Source organism: Sciurus carolinensis, chromosome X (assembly GCF_902686445.1).
Source record: "Sciurus carolinensis chromosome X, mSciCar1.2, whole genome shotgun sequence".
Lineage (NCBI taxonomy): Eukaryota > Metazoa > Chordata > Mammalia > Rodentia > Sciuridae > Sciurus > Sciurus carolinensis.
In genome coordinates, this window is record NC_062232.1 from 91,169,136 (window position 1) to 91,186,697 (window position 17,562).

General features: G+C 45.5%; 1 protein-coding gene across 7 annotated transcripts in view; it reads left to right on the plus strand.

The window, feature by feature from the left end:
• Positions 1-237: 237 nt before the first annotated feature.
• The window catches only part of Tmem164 (transmembrane protein 164), a 163,293-nt gene continuing 145,968 nt past the window's right edge, over positions 238-17,562 (plus strand). For 2 of the 7 annotated variants that reach the window (XM_047536139.1, XM_047536142.1), the window contains exons 1-2: positions 622-724; positions 1,072-1,733. In XM_047536139.1, the coding sequence (XP_047392095.1) occupies positions 1,347-1,733 (387 nt within the window). In that variant the 5' untranslated portion in view covers positions 622-724; positions 1,072-1,346. Of the gene's footprint in view, positions 358-621; positions 744-1,071; positions 1,734-17,562 lie in introns of those variants that run through there. The other 5 variants (XM_047536144.1, XM_047536140.1, XM_047536145.1 and 2 more) reach the window with 5 other exon arrangements.

Sequence of the window (17,562 nt, forward strand, 5' to 3'; positions counted from 1 at the left end):
GGTGTGAATGGTGGACGTGGTGGGGGAGTCGGCGGCGGGCGGGAGAGGGGAGAAGGCGAGGCGGGGTAGTGGTGGCCCGAGGACGTGGTGGGTGGGTGGGGGCGAGAGGCTGCACCCGACGGGAGGAGGGACGCGGGAGGCGGCGGCGGCCGCGAGGGGGAGGAGAGAGGGAGGGGAAGAAGGAGGAAGCCAGCGCGGTTGCTGCAGGAGGAGGAAGACCGGGAGGAGGAGCCCTGCGCGACGGCGGCGGCGGCGGCGGCGGCGGTGGCTGCGGCCGCCAGGGGAGCCCAGCGCCCGGGCGCGCGGAGTGCAGGAGCAGAGCGGTGGCCCGAGGCAGGGCCACGGGCCGCGCTGCCGGTGAGTGGAGCCCTGAGGGGCGCGGCGGCCCGTCCCCAGGGCCGGGCGAGAGGCGCGGGAAGATGCGGCGGCGCCGGGGCGGAGGAGGGGGCCGGCTGTAGTCCAGCCCCTGGCTGGCCCGGCCTCCCGCCCTCCCTCTCGGCTTCCTCCCGTCGCTGCCTGCGCGAGGGGGGCAGGTCCCGGGCGGGCCGCGGGCTGAGGGTGGTGCTGCCCGGAGGGCGGGCGGCTGGGGCCGGGGGTGGAGCTGGGGGGCTCGGGGTGTACCCGGGGGCGGGAGGCTGGACCGGGACGGCTCTAAATTGGCTGGAGGGGCCCGTCGGCGGCGAAGTTGCTAGCTGGGGGCAGAGACGGCCACGCGGTTGCAGGAGTAAGAGATCCCCTGTGGAGTGCGTGAGACGAGGACTCCGGCGTCCCTGCCATCCCCGTCGCCCTCCCCGCCTGCCCGGCCCCGCGAGCCCCTCTCCTAGCCTCCGCGTGCCCCTCGCTCTCACCCGCTTTGCCCCCATCCTGCGTTTCCCTCTGGCGGCACTGCCGGGTCCCCTCGGCCCCCCGCCCACACCCTCTCTGCCTCTGGCTTCCCTGACCCCTGCTTGCTTGGCCACTGCCCCTGTTCCCCTTTTCTTCCCTCGCTAGTTGCCCCTCCCTCCCCGCTTCGTTAATTCCCGATGCAATTGCCTCTTTGAGACCTTTTTTTTTTCCTCTCCTTCCTTTTAGATTGGCCAACGGCTCCTTTCAACCCTGCCTCGTTGGTGGCCACTGGAGAAGCGCGGGGGGCTCCCCAGACAGCCGTGGGGACAAGTTAGAGCCAGCACTTTACCCCCGGGCCTCGCGTGTAGATTCCCTTGCCCCGCTCTAGGTGCCCCGGTGTCTGGAGAGGGGTGCGGGGGTGTGCCCTCCTTACATGTTCCACCACCCGGGCAACCCTCTGGGCTCGTGTTCCATCTTGCTCTTGCTTCCTGCACGGTGGTCAAAGGGAACCACTTTGCATCATGTCCCGGTATAGCTACCATAGTCTCCTGGACTGGCTCTATGGGGGCGTGGACCCCAGTTTTGCAGGCAATGGGGGCCCCGACTGTGCTGCCTTCCTCTCTTGGCAGCAGCGGCTGCTGGAAAGTGTGGTGGTCCTGACCCTGGCCTTGTTGGAGATCCTGGTGGCCCTGCGGCACATCCTGAGGCAGACGGAGGACGGTAGGGGTGGCCGTGGCAGCCAGCCACAGCAGGTGACCCAGCGGCCAGAGGAAGGCAAGGAGAGCCTGAGCAAGAATCTGCTCTTAGTAGCCCTGTGCCTGACCTTCGGGGTGGAGCTGGGCTTTAAGTTCGCCACCAAGACCGTCATCTACCTGCTCAACCCCTGTCACCTGGTCACCATGATGCATGTGAGTCTGTTGACTTTTTCCTGGGCAGCCTGAGTGATACGAGTCATTTGTGTGCTCAGGACACTCGGTAGTATAGAGCACCTCAACCCTATGGGAAGTGGGACCCTTAAAATCGATTTTCCAATGAGTGGTTGCCTTTGTTCCCCTTTCAGATTTGGCTTTGCACAATGTGTGGTCAGCCCCACAGTGGAGATGAGGAACCTTGTGTCTCAACCTGAGAACCGTTGGCACTCAGGCACTCAGGCACTCAGGCCAGCTGCCCCTCCTCTCTCTGCCCTAGCCTGGCCTTTCACAAGCAGGAAGTCCTGCCTCAGCCAGGTGCCCATTTTGAATCACATCTGTGGGCCATGGCTCAGCCCTTTTGCCTTTGGTGGTAGTTCCTTTCCCAGTGGCCTGGTGATACTCTTTCCAGAGGTGGTCACATAAGCTTCCTCGTCTCCATTGTGGTACTTTGGGGAAATGCTTTTGAGGGGTTTCTCTTAATAACTCTTTTATTGGGGAGTTTATGTTCTTGGGGTGAGGTCTACCTTTGAGTTTTGAGGCACTGGAGCTGCCCCAGGTTCCTATCAAGTGTTCCCTGAAACAGGCCCTAGGCTGACTCATGAACTTTGGGCTGGTGATCATTATCTGTGGTGAGAGGGTATTTATATTTTGCAAACTTCTTCATCTTATCACTCTCATTCTGTCTCCTGTGGTTATGGTCCAGGGGTGCTAAAAAAGCTGATTTCTTTACCTCCTCAACTTCTACCCATTAGTGAAAACAAAAGGGATTGAAAAGGAAAGTTGCCAGATACATAAAAATAATCTGGGTGAGGACCAAGCGTGAGACTGTCTTTCTGTACTCAGCCTGTGAGTGTGCAGAGAGATGTTCCGAAGCTATAAAATCATGGAGGAGGAGGAGGAGAAAGGGGATAAGGGGAAAGCAATCTGTCTTTAGATTTCAAGCTGTAGAAAACCTGGTGCATTTTCTTTAGGGGCAGTTTTGAAAACCGTCATTAGCATCTTTATTGCTTTTATGTTTGTAGAAGGTTATTCTCAGGAGACCTACGACAACCATGTGTGGGGCAGGAGGTTGAGATTATTATCTCCATTTTATAGCCTTGGCAGCACTCAGGGATGGAAGGTCACTTGCCTGCAGCCAAAAGATGAATTAGCCTCTGGGATGGAAAGTAAACCCACCCTCTGGAGTTGCAAACTGTCAATCCCAAAGAGGGGGTGGCAGTGGGTGGTGGTGCAGTGCCTTGGGAAGGCCTGGGCAGATGAACATGGCAGATGAGCATGCATGGCATTGTCTCCTTGTGGCTCAGATATTTGCTAGCTCTGTCTGCAGTGCCTGACTTCAGTTTTCCAGTCTGTAAAATGTGGTGAATGATTTGTGACCCATTCCCATCTTGCAGATGTGGCAAAGAAGTGTGGATAGCTTTGGGATAAGGAGGCTGTTATTGATTGGGTGACTGTAAGCATGGAATGGAGCTGGAGTGGGCAGCAGTTTTTCAGAAAAGGTTTCTTGGGAAGTGATGCTATTCACAGGAAGTCCAGGGCTGTCCCAGCTAGACCTGCTGTATAAATTTGAGCCAGTCCTCTTTCTTTATTTTTTTTTATGAATGGACTTTTTGTTAATGAGACAGAACAATGCATCTCAGCTACTTCTGTGTGAAGCTGTCAGGATAGGAGTGTTTTTTAGGATAGCAGGTGGTGAGGGTCAGATGGTACCCCCTTTTACAAAGGGGTCTTGAGGCCTTTGACAACCACATATCAGAAGGTCGAAAAGGACTAAATTCAGCCTCACTGGGACTGCTGCTGATGTGATGACATCAAACGCAGCACCATGGTTTTTAGAGAAAAGATTTTTTTTAGAGACTTTTAGAAGACTCAGGAGACCTAGGTATGGCATTAATTGGTTGTATTACTTTAAGGGAAAGTTGTCTTCCTTGGCCTCAGTTTTTCCCACTGGTAAAACGAGGCAGTTGCATTCCCAGCTCTTGACACTCATGTGCTGCGATTCTTCTTATCATAAGAAGTAGATGAGGATGCAACCGAGAGCTAGTCTGAAAGGCTTTTGACCTTCTTGTGCTGAAAAAGAAAACATTTCTTCTCTGTGGAGGTTAGTTAGCCAGTCCCTACTCATCTTTTTTTATTTGTTCTTTTTAGGTATACATGACAGTAGAGTGTAGTTTGACCCATTATACCTACATGGAGTAGAACTTACTCTAATTAGGATCCCGTTCTTGTGGTTGAACATGATGTGGAGTATCACTGGTCAGGTATTCACATGTGAACAGAGGAAAGTTATGTCCAGTTCATTCTACTGTATTTCCTATTTCCATCCTCCTATTCATCTTTTGCACTATGTGTCTTCCCAGTCAAGTAGACTTGGCTCCATCACCCTTGGGGACACTTTTAGAGGATGATGATATTTGGGGGAGAGGTGAATGTTTGGGGGACTATGGACTGATTCCTGTCACCTGTGCTTTTTGTACTGTCCTGTGCTTAACTTAAACTCTGAAGCTGTAAGGTGGGGTATGAGTCATGAATGGAGTCATGCTGAGGAATTTTCGAGCTTCATCAGGATTATACTCCTTTTCTGAATACTCCTAAGTCACTGCTTTACATCACTTATATAGTGACCTCTGGCCTGGCGGGGGGCGGGACCTAGTCTTTGATATCCAACTTCCCATACCTTCTCTGTGGCTTTTCCCTGGAAACCAGACTGTATAGAATTTTTAAAGTTGCTGTGAGTCCTAGAAAAAATTATGGTTGGAAACAATTTTCTGACTTGGTTGCAGCAGTGACTAATGATAATATGTAAGGTTAATAATATCTTGCATTTATCTAGCATTTACCATTTATAAGGCACTTTCATATGCATTATCTTATTTAGGGTTGTGATAGATCAGCTTGGGTCTAGAGAAAGCGATGTTAAAATGCTTCCCATGACTGTCTATATTCCAAGGGCAAGGTATTATATATAAAGAAATGCTTTGACAAGTGAATCAGCTGAATTAGGCTATATTGTAACAGTATTCTGTGGAGTTTAGAAGTCCAGAAAAGGAAAGGAAAATGTTAACTGAAGTAAAAGGAGTAGCTTAGCAAGGGACATTTCTCTCTCTCTCTCTCTCTCTCTCTCTCTCTCTCTCTCTCTCTCTCTCTCTTTCTCTCTCTCTTTTGCAGCTCAAGGAATTGAACCCAGGTTCCCACACATGCTAGGCAGGAACAAGGGATATTTCTGCTGTGTGACTCCCCATTGGCTCTATTTTGGTTTTGTAGAAAGGCCTTCTTCCTCAGACTTACTGTAAGTTTGTAACAAGGGCTACATTGCTTTGGGACAGGAACTAGAGAAGTTGGAGGGAAACTGGTTACTTTCTCTAGCTCCTGATTTTTACTCTGAAAAATATTCATTCTCAGTGCCTTATCACACTGACCCTTGTCCTAGCCATGCTGCTGTTGGGTGACTGCCAACTATAGTAGCATAAGAAAGGGCAGTACTTATATCTGAATTATTCTTTTCTTTTAAAAAATGCCAAGTTTTTAAACTTTAATTAATTAATTAATTAATTTATATGTGGTGCTGAGTGCCCATGTGCTAGGCAAGCATTCTACCACTGAGCCACAACCACAGCCCTGAATTATTCTTGATTACTGTTCCTGATGCTGGGTTTCTTTTTGGTCTCATCTGATTTGTTAGGGGTCCTGGGACCATAGACTGATAGAGGGTTGTAGGATTAAAGTAGCACCATATCAACTCAGCTACAGCCTGAGATGTTTAGGGGTTCTCAAGATCAGCAAGCGTCAAGGATAGAATGCCACCGTTAACACCCCTTACTGAATATATGTGGTGTCTGCTAACTGTACCAGTAAGCATGGCCAGTCACTCCCCCTTTGCCCATGATTTTGGCAGGTATGGGTGACAGGAATGAATGTACTGATTGTGCTCTTTACCATAAATCTCCTTACAATTAGCTGCAGAGATGCTTTGAGATGTGAGCTACTGCAGTGGGAATCTGGGTTTAGCAGGAAGAGAGTCCCGTAGCTATTTAAATCTTAAAAATCATGTGCAGGTATGAATATATTAAAATGAATCCCACTATTTTGCATAATTATGTACCAATAAAAATTTTAAAAATCAACTGCAAAAAAATAGTAACCAATTCACAAACGTGAATAAACAAAATTAAGAACTATGATGAAAATACATTTATTTAGGATTTAGTGACTTTTTCAGACTAGTTTTATTTAATTTTTTGAACTTATAAAGACTATTTAAATAAACTGAGTCCTTGGACTTTAAAAAATTCTACATTTTCTTAGTAGAAGGGTTAAAATGCCAGTTTGGCAAAAATATTAGTGGCCTTAATTTAATGACCTTGTATCTTCCTTGAGTCCAGTTATGTTGTTTTTGTCTTAAGAACTTAATGAAAAGCTCCTATTTTGGATGTCTTGTTTAACTGTCCAATTCCTGTTGGTTTTCTCTGTATCTGTGCCAACATCTCCTGGTTAGGCATTGGGCTTAGCAGAGCATACCATATGCCATTTAACCCTTAATGTCTATATGCATAAATCCAGGTTGGACATTTGGCAAATAATAGTTGATGCTATTGTTGATACTAGCTACTAGTTTTTTGCCAATAATACTGAGCCTCATTCTTTTTTAGAGTTGCCACTCTTACTTGACTTTCTGTCTTCATTACAATAAATTAGAAGTTGGTTTTCCACCAATTATGACTTAACTGCTTTGGGTTCACTGTTTGATTTTCTTACTTTCCCCTTCCTTGCTAAAAGTGTAGAATGGCTTGTACTCAAAAACTCCTAAGCTTTTGGTGACATCCTTTGCAACTCAGTAGATACACACTGGTGCATTCCAGTTACCCTGTGATGGATTTGTTTTGGAGAAAACCTGACGGAGTTGAGAACTAGACTTTCTCTTTTAACCCCTTTACTTCAGACCAGACACATACCTCCTCATTCTCCATCTGTTGTCTGGAGCACTGATTACTGTTCCTGCTTGGAGTCGACATTGGTGGGTAATGGGTACATTGAGGGATCCAACCATCTGCTGACAGCTTATCAGATGAACTGTGTCCTGTGTCATCAATCTAGGGGGATGGGAGAGGATGATATTTATAGGGGCCTTGGCAGTGAGGCATGCTATTCCTTTTTAGTTGGTTTTATTTCTCCCCCTTCAAAGAAAATTTGCAGAGAATTTTCTCATCTTTCATTGTTAGTCTTTTGGGGGTGCCTGTTGTAAAGAGAGGTTGTGTGGATTGGTGGATTAAATGAAACACAGATAGCACTGGGATTTAAAATTATGATACTTCTTTTGCTCATGACTTGCTATGGGAACTGGAGCAAATTATTTAACCTTTTCCTAGCCTAGTCTTCTCCATGAAATGGGCCACATGGAAACAAAGCATTTTAATCCTCTGACGAACTATGTGATCACTTAAATGGAGAAGCTGGGCATCTGGGTGTGGAAGTGCCTGCCTGTAATCCCAGCTGCTGAGGAGGCTGAGGCAGGAGGATCAGGGGTTCAAAGCCAGCATCAGCAACTTAGTGAGGCCCTAAGCAACTTAGCAAGACCCTGTCTCAAATAAAAAATAAAAAGGACTAGGAATGTGGCTTGGTGGTTAATGGATTTAATCCCCAGTACCAAAAAATAAAACCACAACAAAACAAAACAAATCAAAGAAACAAACAAACAAACAAAAAACAGAGAAACTGGGCAAAGCTGATTAACACTGACAGATGACCAGTGCAGTTTTACTGCAGATTCAGACTAACAAACCTCATCTCCATTTCACCTTTCTTGATAGCTACTACAAGTCATTCCTGTAATGATTTCAGTTGCTTTTCTCTGGATCCTTGCCCATGTCCGCATACTCTTGTAATACACAGCATGCAAAACTGGATGCTGTAACTCTTACTAGAGGTCCAGCCTGCACCAAGCAGGGAGGAAAGATTTTCTCCCCAGCCTTTTCATGCCATGCACCTGTTACTACAACACAGCATTACGCTTGCTTTTAAATAACCGTATGTTGCTGGCTCCTACTCAGTGGATGATCCACAGGCTCCCTGGAATTTTGTCCCTTTGCCATAGATGTGCCACCTTCTTCTCAGTCTTTGTGGGATTTCTTTTGGATCCCTTTCCTCTCTAAGTACTCTTCTGAAGATTCTCTGTGAAAACTTTTTAGTTGATTCTGACCTAAATCCAGTTATTTGTGTTATTCTGGAAACATCTTTTGGCCTCCTTTTCCAACCCTTTGACTACTTCTTGGAGTATTGGGTTCAAGGACTGGTGGTACAACTCAGCAGTGGATTGTGTACTTAGCATGTGTGAGGTCCTGGTCTTTATCCTCAGTACCACAAAAAAATGGTTCTTTAATGTCACCTTTGTGTGTGTGTAGTAATTTTGTGTTTGGCTCAGTTGCCTGTTTTTACATGTTTCTTCAGTCTCTACTGTTAACAGGAGCAGTTTTTACAAGGAAAGTCATACAGCAGTGTAACTCCCTGCAGAGCTGGATATAATACTGTGCATGTACATTAATTGTTTAATATGTGCTAGATAATGATGACTGACTTGAGAGATGGAGCTGAATTTTTGCTTTCCTTTTTTTCTTTCCCCTCTGGTGGTCCTGTCTGTGTTCCCTTGAGGCCTCATGGAAACAGTTCCTATGTCTATTGTGCCCATAAGAGAAGCTTTACGTCGGTTTTTTTGAAATAGAGGCGAGAGGCAGTCTCAGCTACAGCTCACATCTTTTTGTAGAATTTCCATCACAAAGAACTGGTTATTAAAACTGTAGCCCATTCTCACCCAAAGTATCTGTTCACTTTCATCTCAATCAGGAAATTACGCTGTTTGCTCTAGGTCTTAATCCCTTGGGAGACATCTGGACATGCCAACTTTCTTCTGTAATATCATATAAATAAAAAGAATGTTATTAGGTCAGTGACTCCCTTTTCTTCTTTCTTCCCTTCTGTACTTTTCAGTGGGTATCTTATTGTCAATATGGTTTATTGAAATACTCTGTACAGGGAGCACCAGTTTTCTAGCTTCTCCTAGTCTTTTGTATCTTTTTCAAATGTAATTTTTTTTTTGGTGGTACAAAGGATGGAACCCAGGGTTTTGTGCATACTAGGCAAATGCTCTGCCGTGGAGCCACATCCCCAGTCCCAGTCTCCCCCATAACTTGTGTTACATTGAGAGTACCTTGTCTCAGATGTTCTTCTGCAGGTAACTGACTGAGTGGACCCTAAGAAACTATGAGTGTGGAGAGCACTGATTGGTGAATTCCTTTTGTGAAAGAAATGTTTGGAAGTTGCTTGTATGCAGATGCTTGGCTCCCTGCATGGCCATTCTGAGCCTGTTCAGGGTAAGGATGGGAATCTGCTTTTTATAACGAGCCTCTTGGTAAATCAAATGTTGGTGAGCCTTGGACCCTCTTTGAGAGACATTATCTGCTGGCTAAAGTATTAGGCAGGAAGTTGACTCAAGTGCTTCTCCCCATTGGTGTGAGTCTAGGTGGCCCGTGGGTAAGGCATTTAGTCTTTTGGAAACACCATCATGTAGGTGTTAGATGGTGTGGTTCAAATTAGAGGTTGAGCTCCCCCAGTTATTGCAGGGTGGGTTTTAAGGTTGTTTAGAGTACCATGGGTTATGTCATCAGAGTTATTTCAAGTAGGCCTCTTTTGTCCCTTCAGGTCCTTCTACATTCCCTCCCTACCAGTCTCTAAGATCTGCAGGGACTAACAAGAGGGAATGTTGACACCTGGTTGTTACAGGTTAACTCTGTTTTCAAGACTCTTGTTTGAAATGCTCATGGGAATTAATTTATTTTGGCATTCAGTCAACAGATGTTCACTGAATGCCTGTTATGTGCCAAACATTGGAGCCAGGCACTGGAGATTCAAAGATAAATAAGAATCAGTCTTTGCTCTTGTGTTGCTTACAATTGAGATGAGACAGACAAGAAAACAGATCAACTAAATTACAGTATTACATGCACAGTGACAGATTTGAACAAAACATAGAGGGCCAAGGGTCTTTTTTTTTTTTTTTTCTAGTGCATGTAAGGAAAGCTTCCTAGAGGGGGTGCCATTTGAGCTGGCTCATGCAGGCAGCATGTTAGCTCCATGAGAACAGGGACTCTTCTTTGTCTTGTGTTCTGTTCCAGTGCCTAGAACAGGGCCTGGCTCTTATAGGTGCTCTACAGATGTGTGTGCATGAATGAGAGCAGTGGAGGAAAGAAGGGAATTTGAGGCGTAAGAGACAGTGTGTGCATAAGGCATAGAGTTGCTTTCTTCTTCACAGGAAAGTGTCTCAGCTGTAACCTGGAGTCATTTGCATCTTATTACAGGGGGCGCATTTCTTATTTCTCTCTCAGTAAGCCAAGTGAAACCCTAGGAATGCTCTGTCATCTCTGGGATGTTGATAAGAGAACCGCAGATGTTCATGAATTCTCAGTAGGCGACCTTGCAAGATAGAAAATTGTGTTCTCTGTTTTGTCCCAAGGAGGGCCCACACTGTCAAGGCCAGATGCATGGAACATTGAGGTTAATGAGCAAACATTAAATATGGAGAGTTAGGGTATTGCACATGCAACCAAGAGATGATTTTTAGTGGCTTACGGGATAGTTGACACCCCGATAGCAGAACTGAGGAAATATGGTGGGCATGGGCATGGGCATAGGCGTGTCTTCCTTCCTTTCTTTCCTCTCCCTCCTTCTGTTTTTTCCTCTCTCCCCCTTCCTTTCTTGTCTTTCTTCCTTTTCTTCTTTTTTTCTTCTTTCTTTTTTCTCTGAGATTGTGCTCTTTTTATCTCTCTTTTTCATATTCTGTGTTTCCAAGTTGCTCCACCTGACCCACCCCACCCAAGTTGCCCTCCTTCCAGAGTATTCTGAGCTCCAAAATAACCCCTTCAACATTTGAAGTGCCCATTCATCAGAGGAGGTGTGACACCATGAGAGAATTGGCAGGAAAGCAATCTCATTGAAGAGGTTGACAATGAAGTGGGACTGGCACATGGACAGACTCTGCTGGGCATCAGGGAGAGGATGAGTTTAGAAATGGCCTTGTTACCTAAACTTATCTCTAATTGGTGGACTGTATTGAGTGTTTTTGAGCAGGTGGCTTTCCCTTGATCCTTGTCCAAGTCTTGACCTCTTTCCTCCACTTGCCCCCTAAACAGGAGAACAGGGTCATCAGTGTCTTTCCACCCTATTTGCTGACCCCCAAGGTATATTAATTTAAGTGCCACTCCAAGGTGCCTTGGATGCAGCAGTTAATTCTACAGGCATGGGGAGGACACCTCCTCTTCTGGATACCAGTGCTTTGTGCCTACTTAGCTCTTTCCTAGCTGCATGGGGCAGGGCTTGCACATCTGTCAGTGCATGTTGTGTTAAAACACTTGGAACTGTTGCCAGCCTGAGATCCTGAAGGGGAGGGTTTGGGGGCCCCTTGGTTGGTTTTGTTTCCTGTATAGTAGCTGCTGGAGGAAATGCTAGAGGGAGGAAGGTAGCATGAGTCTTGTCCTGGGTTGGGTGGTTCTGAGGGAAGGAAGTAGATGGCAGACAGGAGGTGAGAGAAGATTGGCCGGTTTGGCAGAAACAGTGCAAGCTCCGGCCTGTGGCAAGTGTTTGGGTGGGTAGTGGAGTGAGGAGTGAGATCATCTGCAGGGGAAGGGAGGAAAGGAGAGGGGAAGTATGAGTCCATCTTCATTCCATCCAGTGCTTTCAGCCTCCCATCTCATCACACATCAACAGTGGTATCAGCTGGAGTGTATTTTGCCTGTGAGTTGAATCGCCTTTGCCAGTCGACCAGCTGTGTTTGCAGAAAGACTCTGGCTGACTGTGCTTTGGCTGTTGCTAGCAAAGAGACATTTCATTCAGGTACTGATTAAATAAGGCGCAGAGCCAGATTGCACATTAAGGCCCTTAACTATGGCTCTGGGAGCCCTGGGTAAACACTTATTAGATGTTCTGGGCAGAATTAGCACAGGCTGGTGGTGAGGTGTATCTTCAGAAATCAGGTTGAGGGGAAATGGGGATGAGGAGACACTTCTAGAAAGAGGTTTGATCATCTTTTTCTAGATTAACCAGACCTAAGTTCCTGGCATGCATAAAAGAGCTAGACAGGTGTCCTCATTGGCATTTACTTCCCAATTTCTTGCAAGGATTCCGCAGGTCTGGATTGGGACACAGCAGAGATCTTGACTAAATAGGGCACTTGAAATATCTTCTTTTCCTAATGCAAGTAAGTTCAGTTTAGTGGAGAGAGCTTTTGGATCACATTTCCGGGTTTGTATTTGGGCTCATCACCATGTGATCTCAGGCATGTTATTTAATGGCTCTGAATCTCAGTTTCACTCATCTATAAAATGGGAATACTATAGTACTTACCAAATAGGATTGTTATGAGGATTAAATGAAATAATTTAAATAAAGATTTGAGCAGAAGTTCTGACTGATTCTGTGCACTCAATAAATGTTAGCAAGTTTTAATAGTGGTAATGGCATTACACTACATTTCAAGGAAGCAGAAGTACACTGGGCAAGAATACAGGCTCTGAGTTGGTCAAGACCTGGGTTCAAATCCCCCCACTGGCTCATAAACCTGGGCAAGTTTACTCAACCTCTCAGCCAGTTTCCACATTATAAATGGAATAATCATACTTAAACATACCAGACTTCTTGTGAGGACTGATAAAAGTGAGAAAATATTAGGAAAGCACTTGGGATATCTGGCACATAGTACACATGCAAATATATTTTAGCTGTGATGATGACAGCAGTCACCACCACTGCCACCATGATGGTAATGATGACAGCCATTGTCATTAGCACTATGGCCACTGCTGCCAGCTTGGGTGCCTGGTATTGGGATAAAATGGTAGGGATTTGAAAAGGAAGGTAGATTTAAGAACCTCTGGCTGGGAATATAGGTCAGTTGGTAGAGTTGCTGCCTCCCACGTACAAGGTCCTGGGTTCAATCCCCAGCACCCCCCCAAAAAAAAAAAAAAGAAAAAAGAAAAGAAATCTTCCTTGCTATCTTTGTTTCATGCAAAGGGCAAAAATTCTGGTTCTGTGATCTCTGAGGGGCAGAATTGTGTGACCCTTTGAAGCCTAAGAACAGTTTTATGGATAATGTGAAGGTTACCTTAAGTTACCCAGTCCTTTTCAAAGAATTTGGATGTAGCTCTCAATGGTAGGAGGCTTGGCTTAATTATTGGTGTTCTTATCAGTGATGACTCCCATGGTGCAAGCTGCCTTGAGGTGGGTAGTCCATGAGACCAGCGAGTAGATGAGAAGTGTGAAAGGTGGTTTGGGGTGGGTAGGGTGGGAAGAGACAGATGAATGAGTTTACTTTTTTCATTAATGTCTTAATTGAGGGAAGTTCAACATGTTCCTTCATCACCCCGTTACCAAGGTCAGGTATTATCAGAGGAGAAAGGCAGGTTATTTATTTATTGATTGATACTGGGATTGAACCCAGGGTATTTAATCACTGAACTACATCCCCAGCCACTTTTTAATTTTCATTTTGAGACAGGGCCTCACTAAGTTGCTGAGGCTGGCTTTGACCTTGAGATCCTCCTGTCTCAGTCTTACAAGTTGCTGGATTATAGGCAGCACCACTGCACCCAGGTATTATTTATTTATTTTTTTGCAGTGCTCAGGATCAGACCCAGGGCCTTGTGCTAGGCAAGTGCTCTACCAAGAGCTACATTCCCAGCCCCCAAAGCTGGTTTTGTTTTTGTTTTGTTACCAGGATTGAACCCAGGCATATTCTACCACTGAGCCAAGTCACATCCCCAGCATTTTTTAAAAAATATTTTTTAGTTGTAGGCAGACACAATACCTTATTTTACTTATCTATTTTTATGTGGTGCTGAGGATTGAACCCAGTGCTTCACACATGCCAGGCAAGTGCTCTACCACTGAGCCACAACCCAGCCCCCCAGCATTTTTTATTTTCTATTTTGAGACAGGTTTCACTAAGTTGTCCAGGCTGTCCTGGAACTTGCAATATCCTGCTTCAGCCTCCAGAGTTGATAGGATTACAGGTGTGGGCCCCCCATGCCCTGTGAAAGACAGGCTTCAAGTGGATCAATATCTTAGCTGAAGGAGATGCACAGTACTGTGCACAGTGCTGCTTGGGTGAGCCAATTTCATTGTGTCTTTCCTCACACATCAGCAAATGGACAGAAAAAAATACACAGTGCCTCCTACATCTCTGGAACAGGGTAAACCTCACTTTTCAAGACCTGGTACTGTGGCCAGGTAATCCCGGTGACTTGGGGGCTGAGGCAGGAGAATCTCATGTTTAAGGGTAGCCTCAGCAACTTAGTGAGGCCCTGCAGCAAAATAATAAAAAAAGGAATGAGGATGCAGCTCGTGGTAGAGCACCCTGGGTTTTTTTACTCCAAAGCCTGTAAAAAGACCTGTGATTGGTTTCAGAATAGACTATGCTCGAGGCCTAAGCCATCAGACACTAGAGGAGGGCCCCCTTTAAGGACAGTGTTCCAGGGTGTAGACCTTTTTCAGGTGACTTTATGGCCTGGGCTTAGGGGCCCTGCCTAGGCCCTGGGCGATTCCAAGCATTGTAGGTAAACAGGCAGTTACTTGGTCTTGGAGTTGAGGATTGAGAAGGCTACGGTCATGTTTCTGTAATAATCCTGGTTCCCTGGAGAGAGGGTTTAGAGGGCACATCTAAAAGAAACAGCAACCCAAAAACAGACCTCGTCGAAAATTAGCTATGGGAATTTGCTGCGCCAAGACCTAAGGAAGTTGGCAACAAGGGTCCTCTTCCTACCAGCACTTGTTTCCTTAGTTTGCATTTGTTAAGTTTCCTTTTTAAGCTTCAGGCACTGAGTATGCATGCTTGTCCCTTTTAGCCTGCACTTTCTTCGATGCACGTCCGCAGGAATGTCGCTGAGGGTCACATGCTCAAGGCCTCATTATCTTCAGCACCTTCACACTTGGCCCCTAGGGCAGCCTGCTGCCACTTCACATGGACATTGCTCCCTATTTCCTGGGCTCCAGTCCCTGGGAAAGAAGGACAACCCTGAGGAAAAGGGCCTGGTTTTACCTTGGGGTCTCTGTTCTGCTGCGTGGCAGCTCACTCAACTCTGCTTGTAGTCCAGATTTAGAATAGTCCCCCAAGCCAAGCCACTGTCATTGTTTACTTTTAGGGTTTCTGGCCAGTGAGCAAAAAGAACTGTTTGACCCCTAGTGACCCTAGCGCTGTGACTGCCCTCCCTAGGCAGGGCTTTTAGGAGGAGTACTATCTTGGGTGAAGGAGTCAGGATGACCTTTTAGGTCAAGGCTACTTTAGATTCATGGAGAAGAATGTGAAGCCCGTCATCTTGCAGGGTCTCCTGACTGGCTGGGTGGGTTTGTCCATATCTCACAGCCAGTGCTGTGTTTGCTCAGATGGACACAGGTTGAAACCAGGCTAGGATCAGCTTTCCAAATGTCTTACTCCCTGCTTTGGGTCTGTCCTGAAAAACAATTTGTAAAGTACATTGTAGTCTGCACCTGTTTTTTTTTTTTTTTTTTTTTAAATCCCTCTTTTGCTCAGTCAGTTAGAGAACTGGGATTCAGTCCTGGCTCCTGCCACTTGCATTCTTCCTTTGTGTCTCCCCTTGGCGTGGGGTTCTGATTTTCCAGTTATAACTGTCTGTGGATTTCAAGGGCCCTGCTCAGTTGGGGCCTCCCTCAAACGTAACAGATTCAGATGTGCAAAAAAGATCGAATTTTGGAGGAAGAGCTGACTAATTTTTGGTTATCTTGTATACTCTGTGGAAAGTTAGTAGCAATGGTGATCATAATACTTGTAACATTTTTGAGCACTTATTAAATATGCCCCGGACATGGTGCTCAGTCTGCTGGTATATTACCTCATTTGCAGCCTTCCATAAAGGTCATTTTATTTTATCTAATTCTTTGTTTTGCTTCTAGCTCATTTCCCCTTTTGTTGACTTGTAGACACAGGATGTTCTGGCAATACTTTCTCATATTGTTGAAACAGCAGAGTGATGTGAAGTCAAAGCTGAAGAAACTTCAGAGATTAGCTCAAGAGATCGCCTTCCTCCCTTCTCATTTTCCCCTGAGACCCAGAGAGGTAAAGTGATTGCCCAAAGTCACACAACTAAGTAGAAACAGAACTGTGTCTCCTGACTTCTAGATTGGTGTCTCACTGTAATGCCACACATGGCCTTTCTATCCATAACCATTGCAGCATAAAAAAGAAACTGGATCTTGTTCTTATCTACTTAGAGAAATGGAAATCTTGTGGTTTTGGTGTTTTTGGTAATGTAGGAGATCGAATCTACAACCTTACACATGCTAGGTAAGCTCTCAACCCCTGATCCGTTCCTCCTGCCCCAGAAATCTTATGTTTTTTTGAAAATTATTGTTCATTGCATTATGTTTTGGGGGAGGATACTGGAGATGAACCCAGGGATGCTGTCCTACCATGATACATCCCGACCCTCTTTATTTCTTTTTTTTTGTTGTTCTTTTTAGCTATACCTGACAGTAAAGTGTATTTTGACCTATATACATACATGGAGTATAACTTATTCTAATTAGGATCCCATTCTTGTGGTTGTACATGATGTGGATATTTCATTTCTTAAATTAATTTTGAGATAGGGTCTTACTAAGTTGCTGAAACTGTCCTCAAATTTGCCATCCTCCTTCCTCAGACTCCTGAGTCCCTGCTATTATAGGCGTGCCCCAATATGCCTGGCTTCCATTACAGTCTCAAAAGTGAGGATCCTGGGCTACAGGCCACCTGTCTACATGACTGGTGTAGTGACTGCTTTTTCAATTGGGTTTTTCTGTCTCTGATTCCTCTTTTCACAGAGGATGCTGGTTATCGTGCCATTATTGCTTGCTGCTTGCCCTGGACAGGTGGTCCAGGGAGACATGTATGCAAATGAGCCTGTGTGTAGAGTCAGTCAGACCTGCCTGCAGATATTGGTTATTTAGAAATGAAGCCCATTCAGTGAGGATATAAACTAAGTTCATTACTTCCTCCAAATAGAGACCTGCACCTGATATTAATGAACAAACTGAGACTCCAGGGCAACAGATCAAAATCAAAATCCAGAACCTTTGTATAGCCAATGCAACAAGGGCCAAAAGAAGAAAAAGTTCAAAATATCCTGCCAGCCCAGTGGGAGAGGTCACTTCATGTTGCCAAACAATTGGGAGTGCTAGAAGGAATGCTGGATTATGTGTTGTAGGACCTGGGTCCTAGTTGTAGGTTCATAATTAACTGGTTGACAAAACTGTAGTTTGGCTGGCCAGGTAGCCTGTCTATGCCCTAATCTTATATAATAAGTAAGAATGTAGTGTACTACTTGGTGTGCAGACTCTAGACCCACACTAGCATGGTTCAAATCACAGCTCTGCTGTTTTCTAGCTGTGTGGCTTTGGGTAAATTAATTGACACCTCTGGACCTGATTTTTTTTTCTTTTCTGATATTTTCAAAGTTCATTATTTTACTGTTTGTTCCACATAAATATACCTCCTGTCTCTCGGCCTGTTTTCTTATCTGCATAATGGGGATAATTTTAGTATCTATTTTGTGGAGTTCTTGTGAGGACTAAGTGCATGACTGCATGTAAAGTGTTCAGAATAGTGTGGTGCATAACAAATGTTTAGTAAATATGAGCTAGGGTTGTTCTCATCTGTAAGATAGGGATGATCTCTACCCTCTTTTTGTGGTGCTGGGGATTGAACCCAGGACCTTGTACATGCGAGTCAAGCATTCTACCAACTGAGCTATATCCCCAGCCCTTTTCTCAGAGAGTAAACACCAGTCAA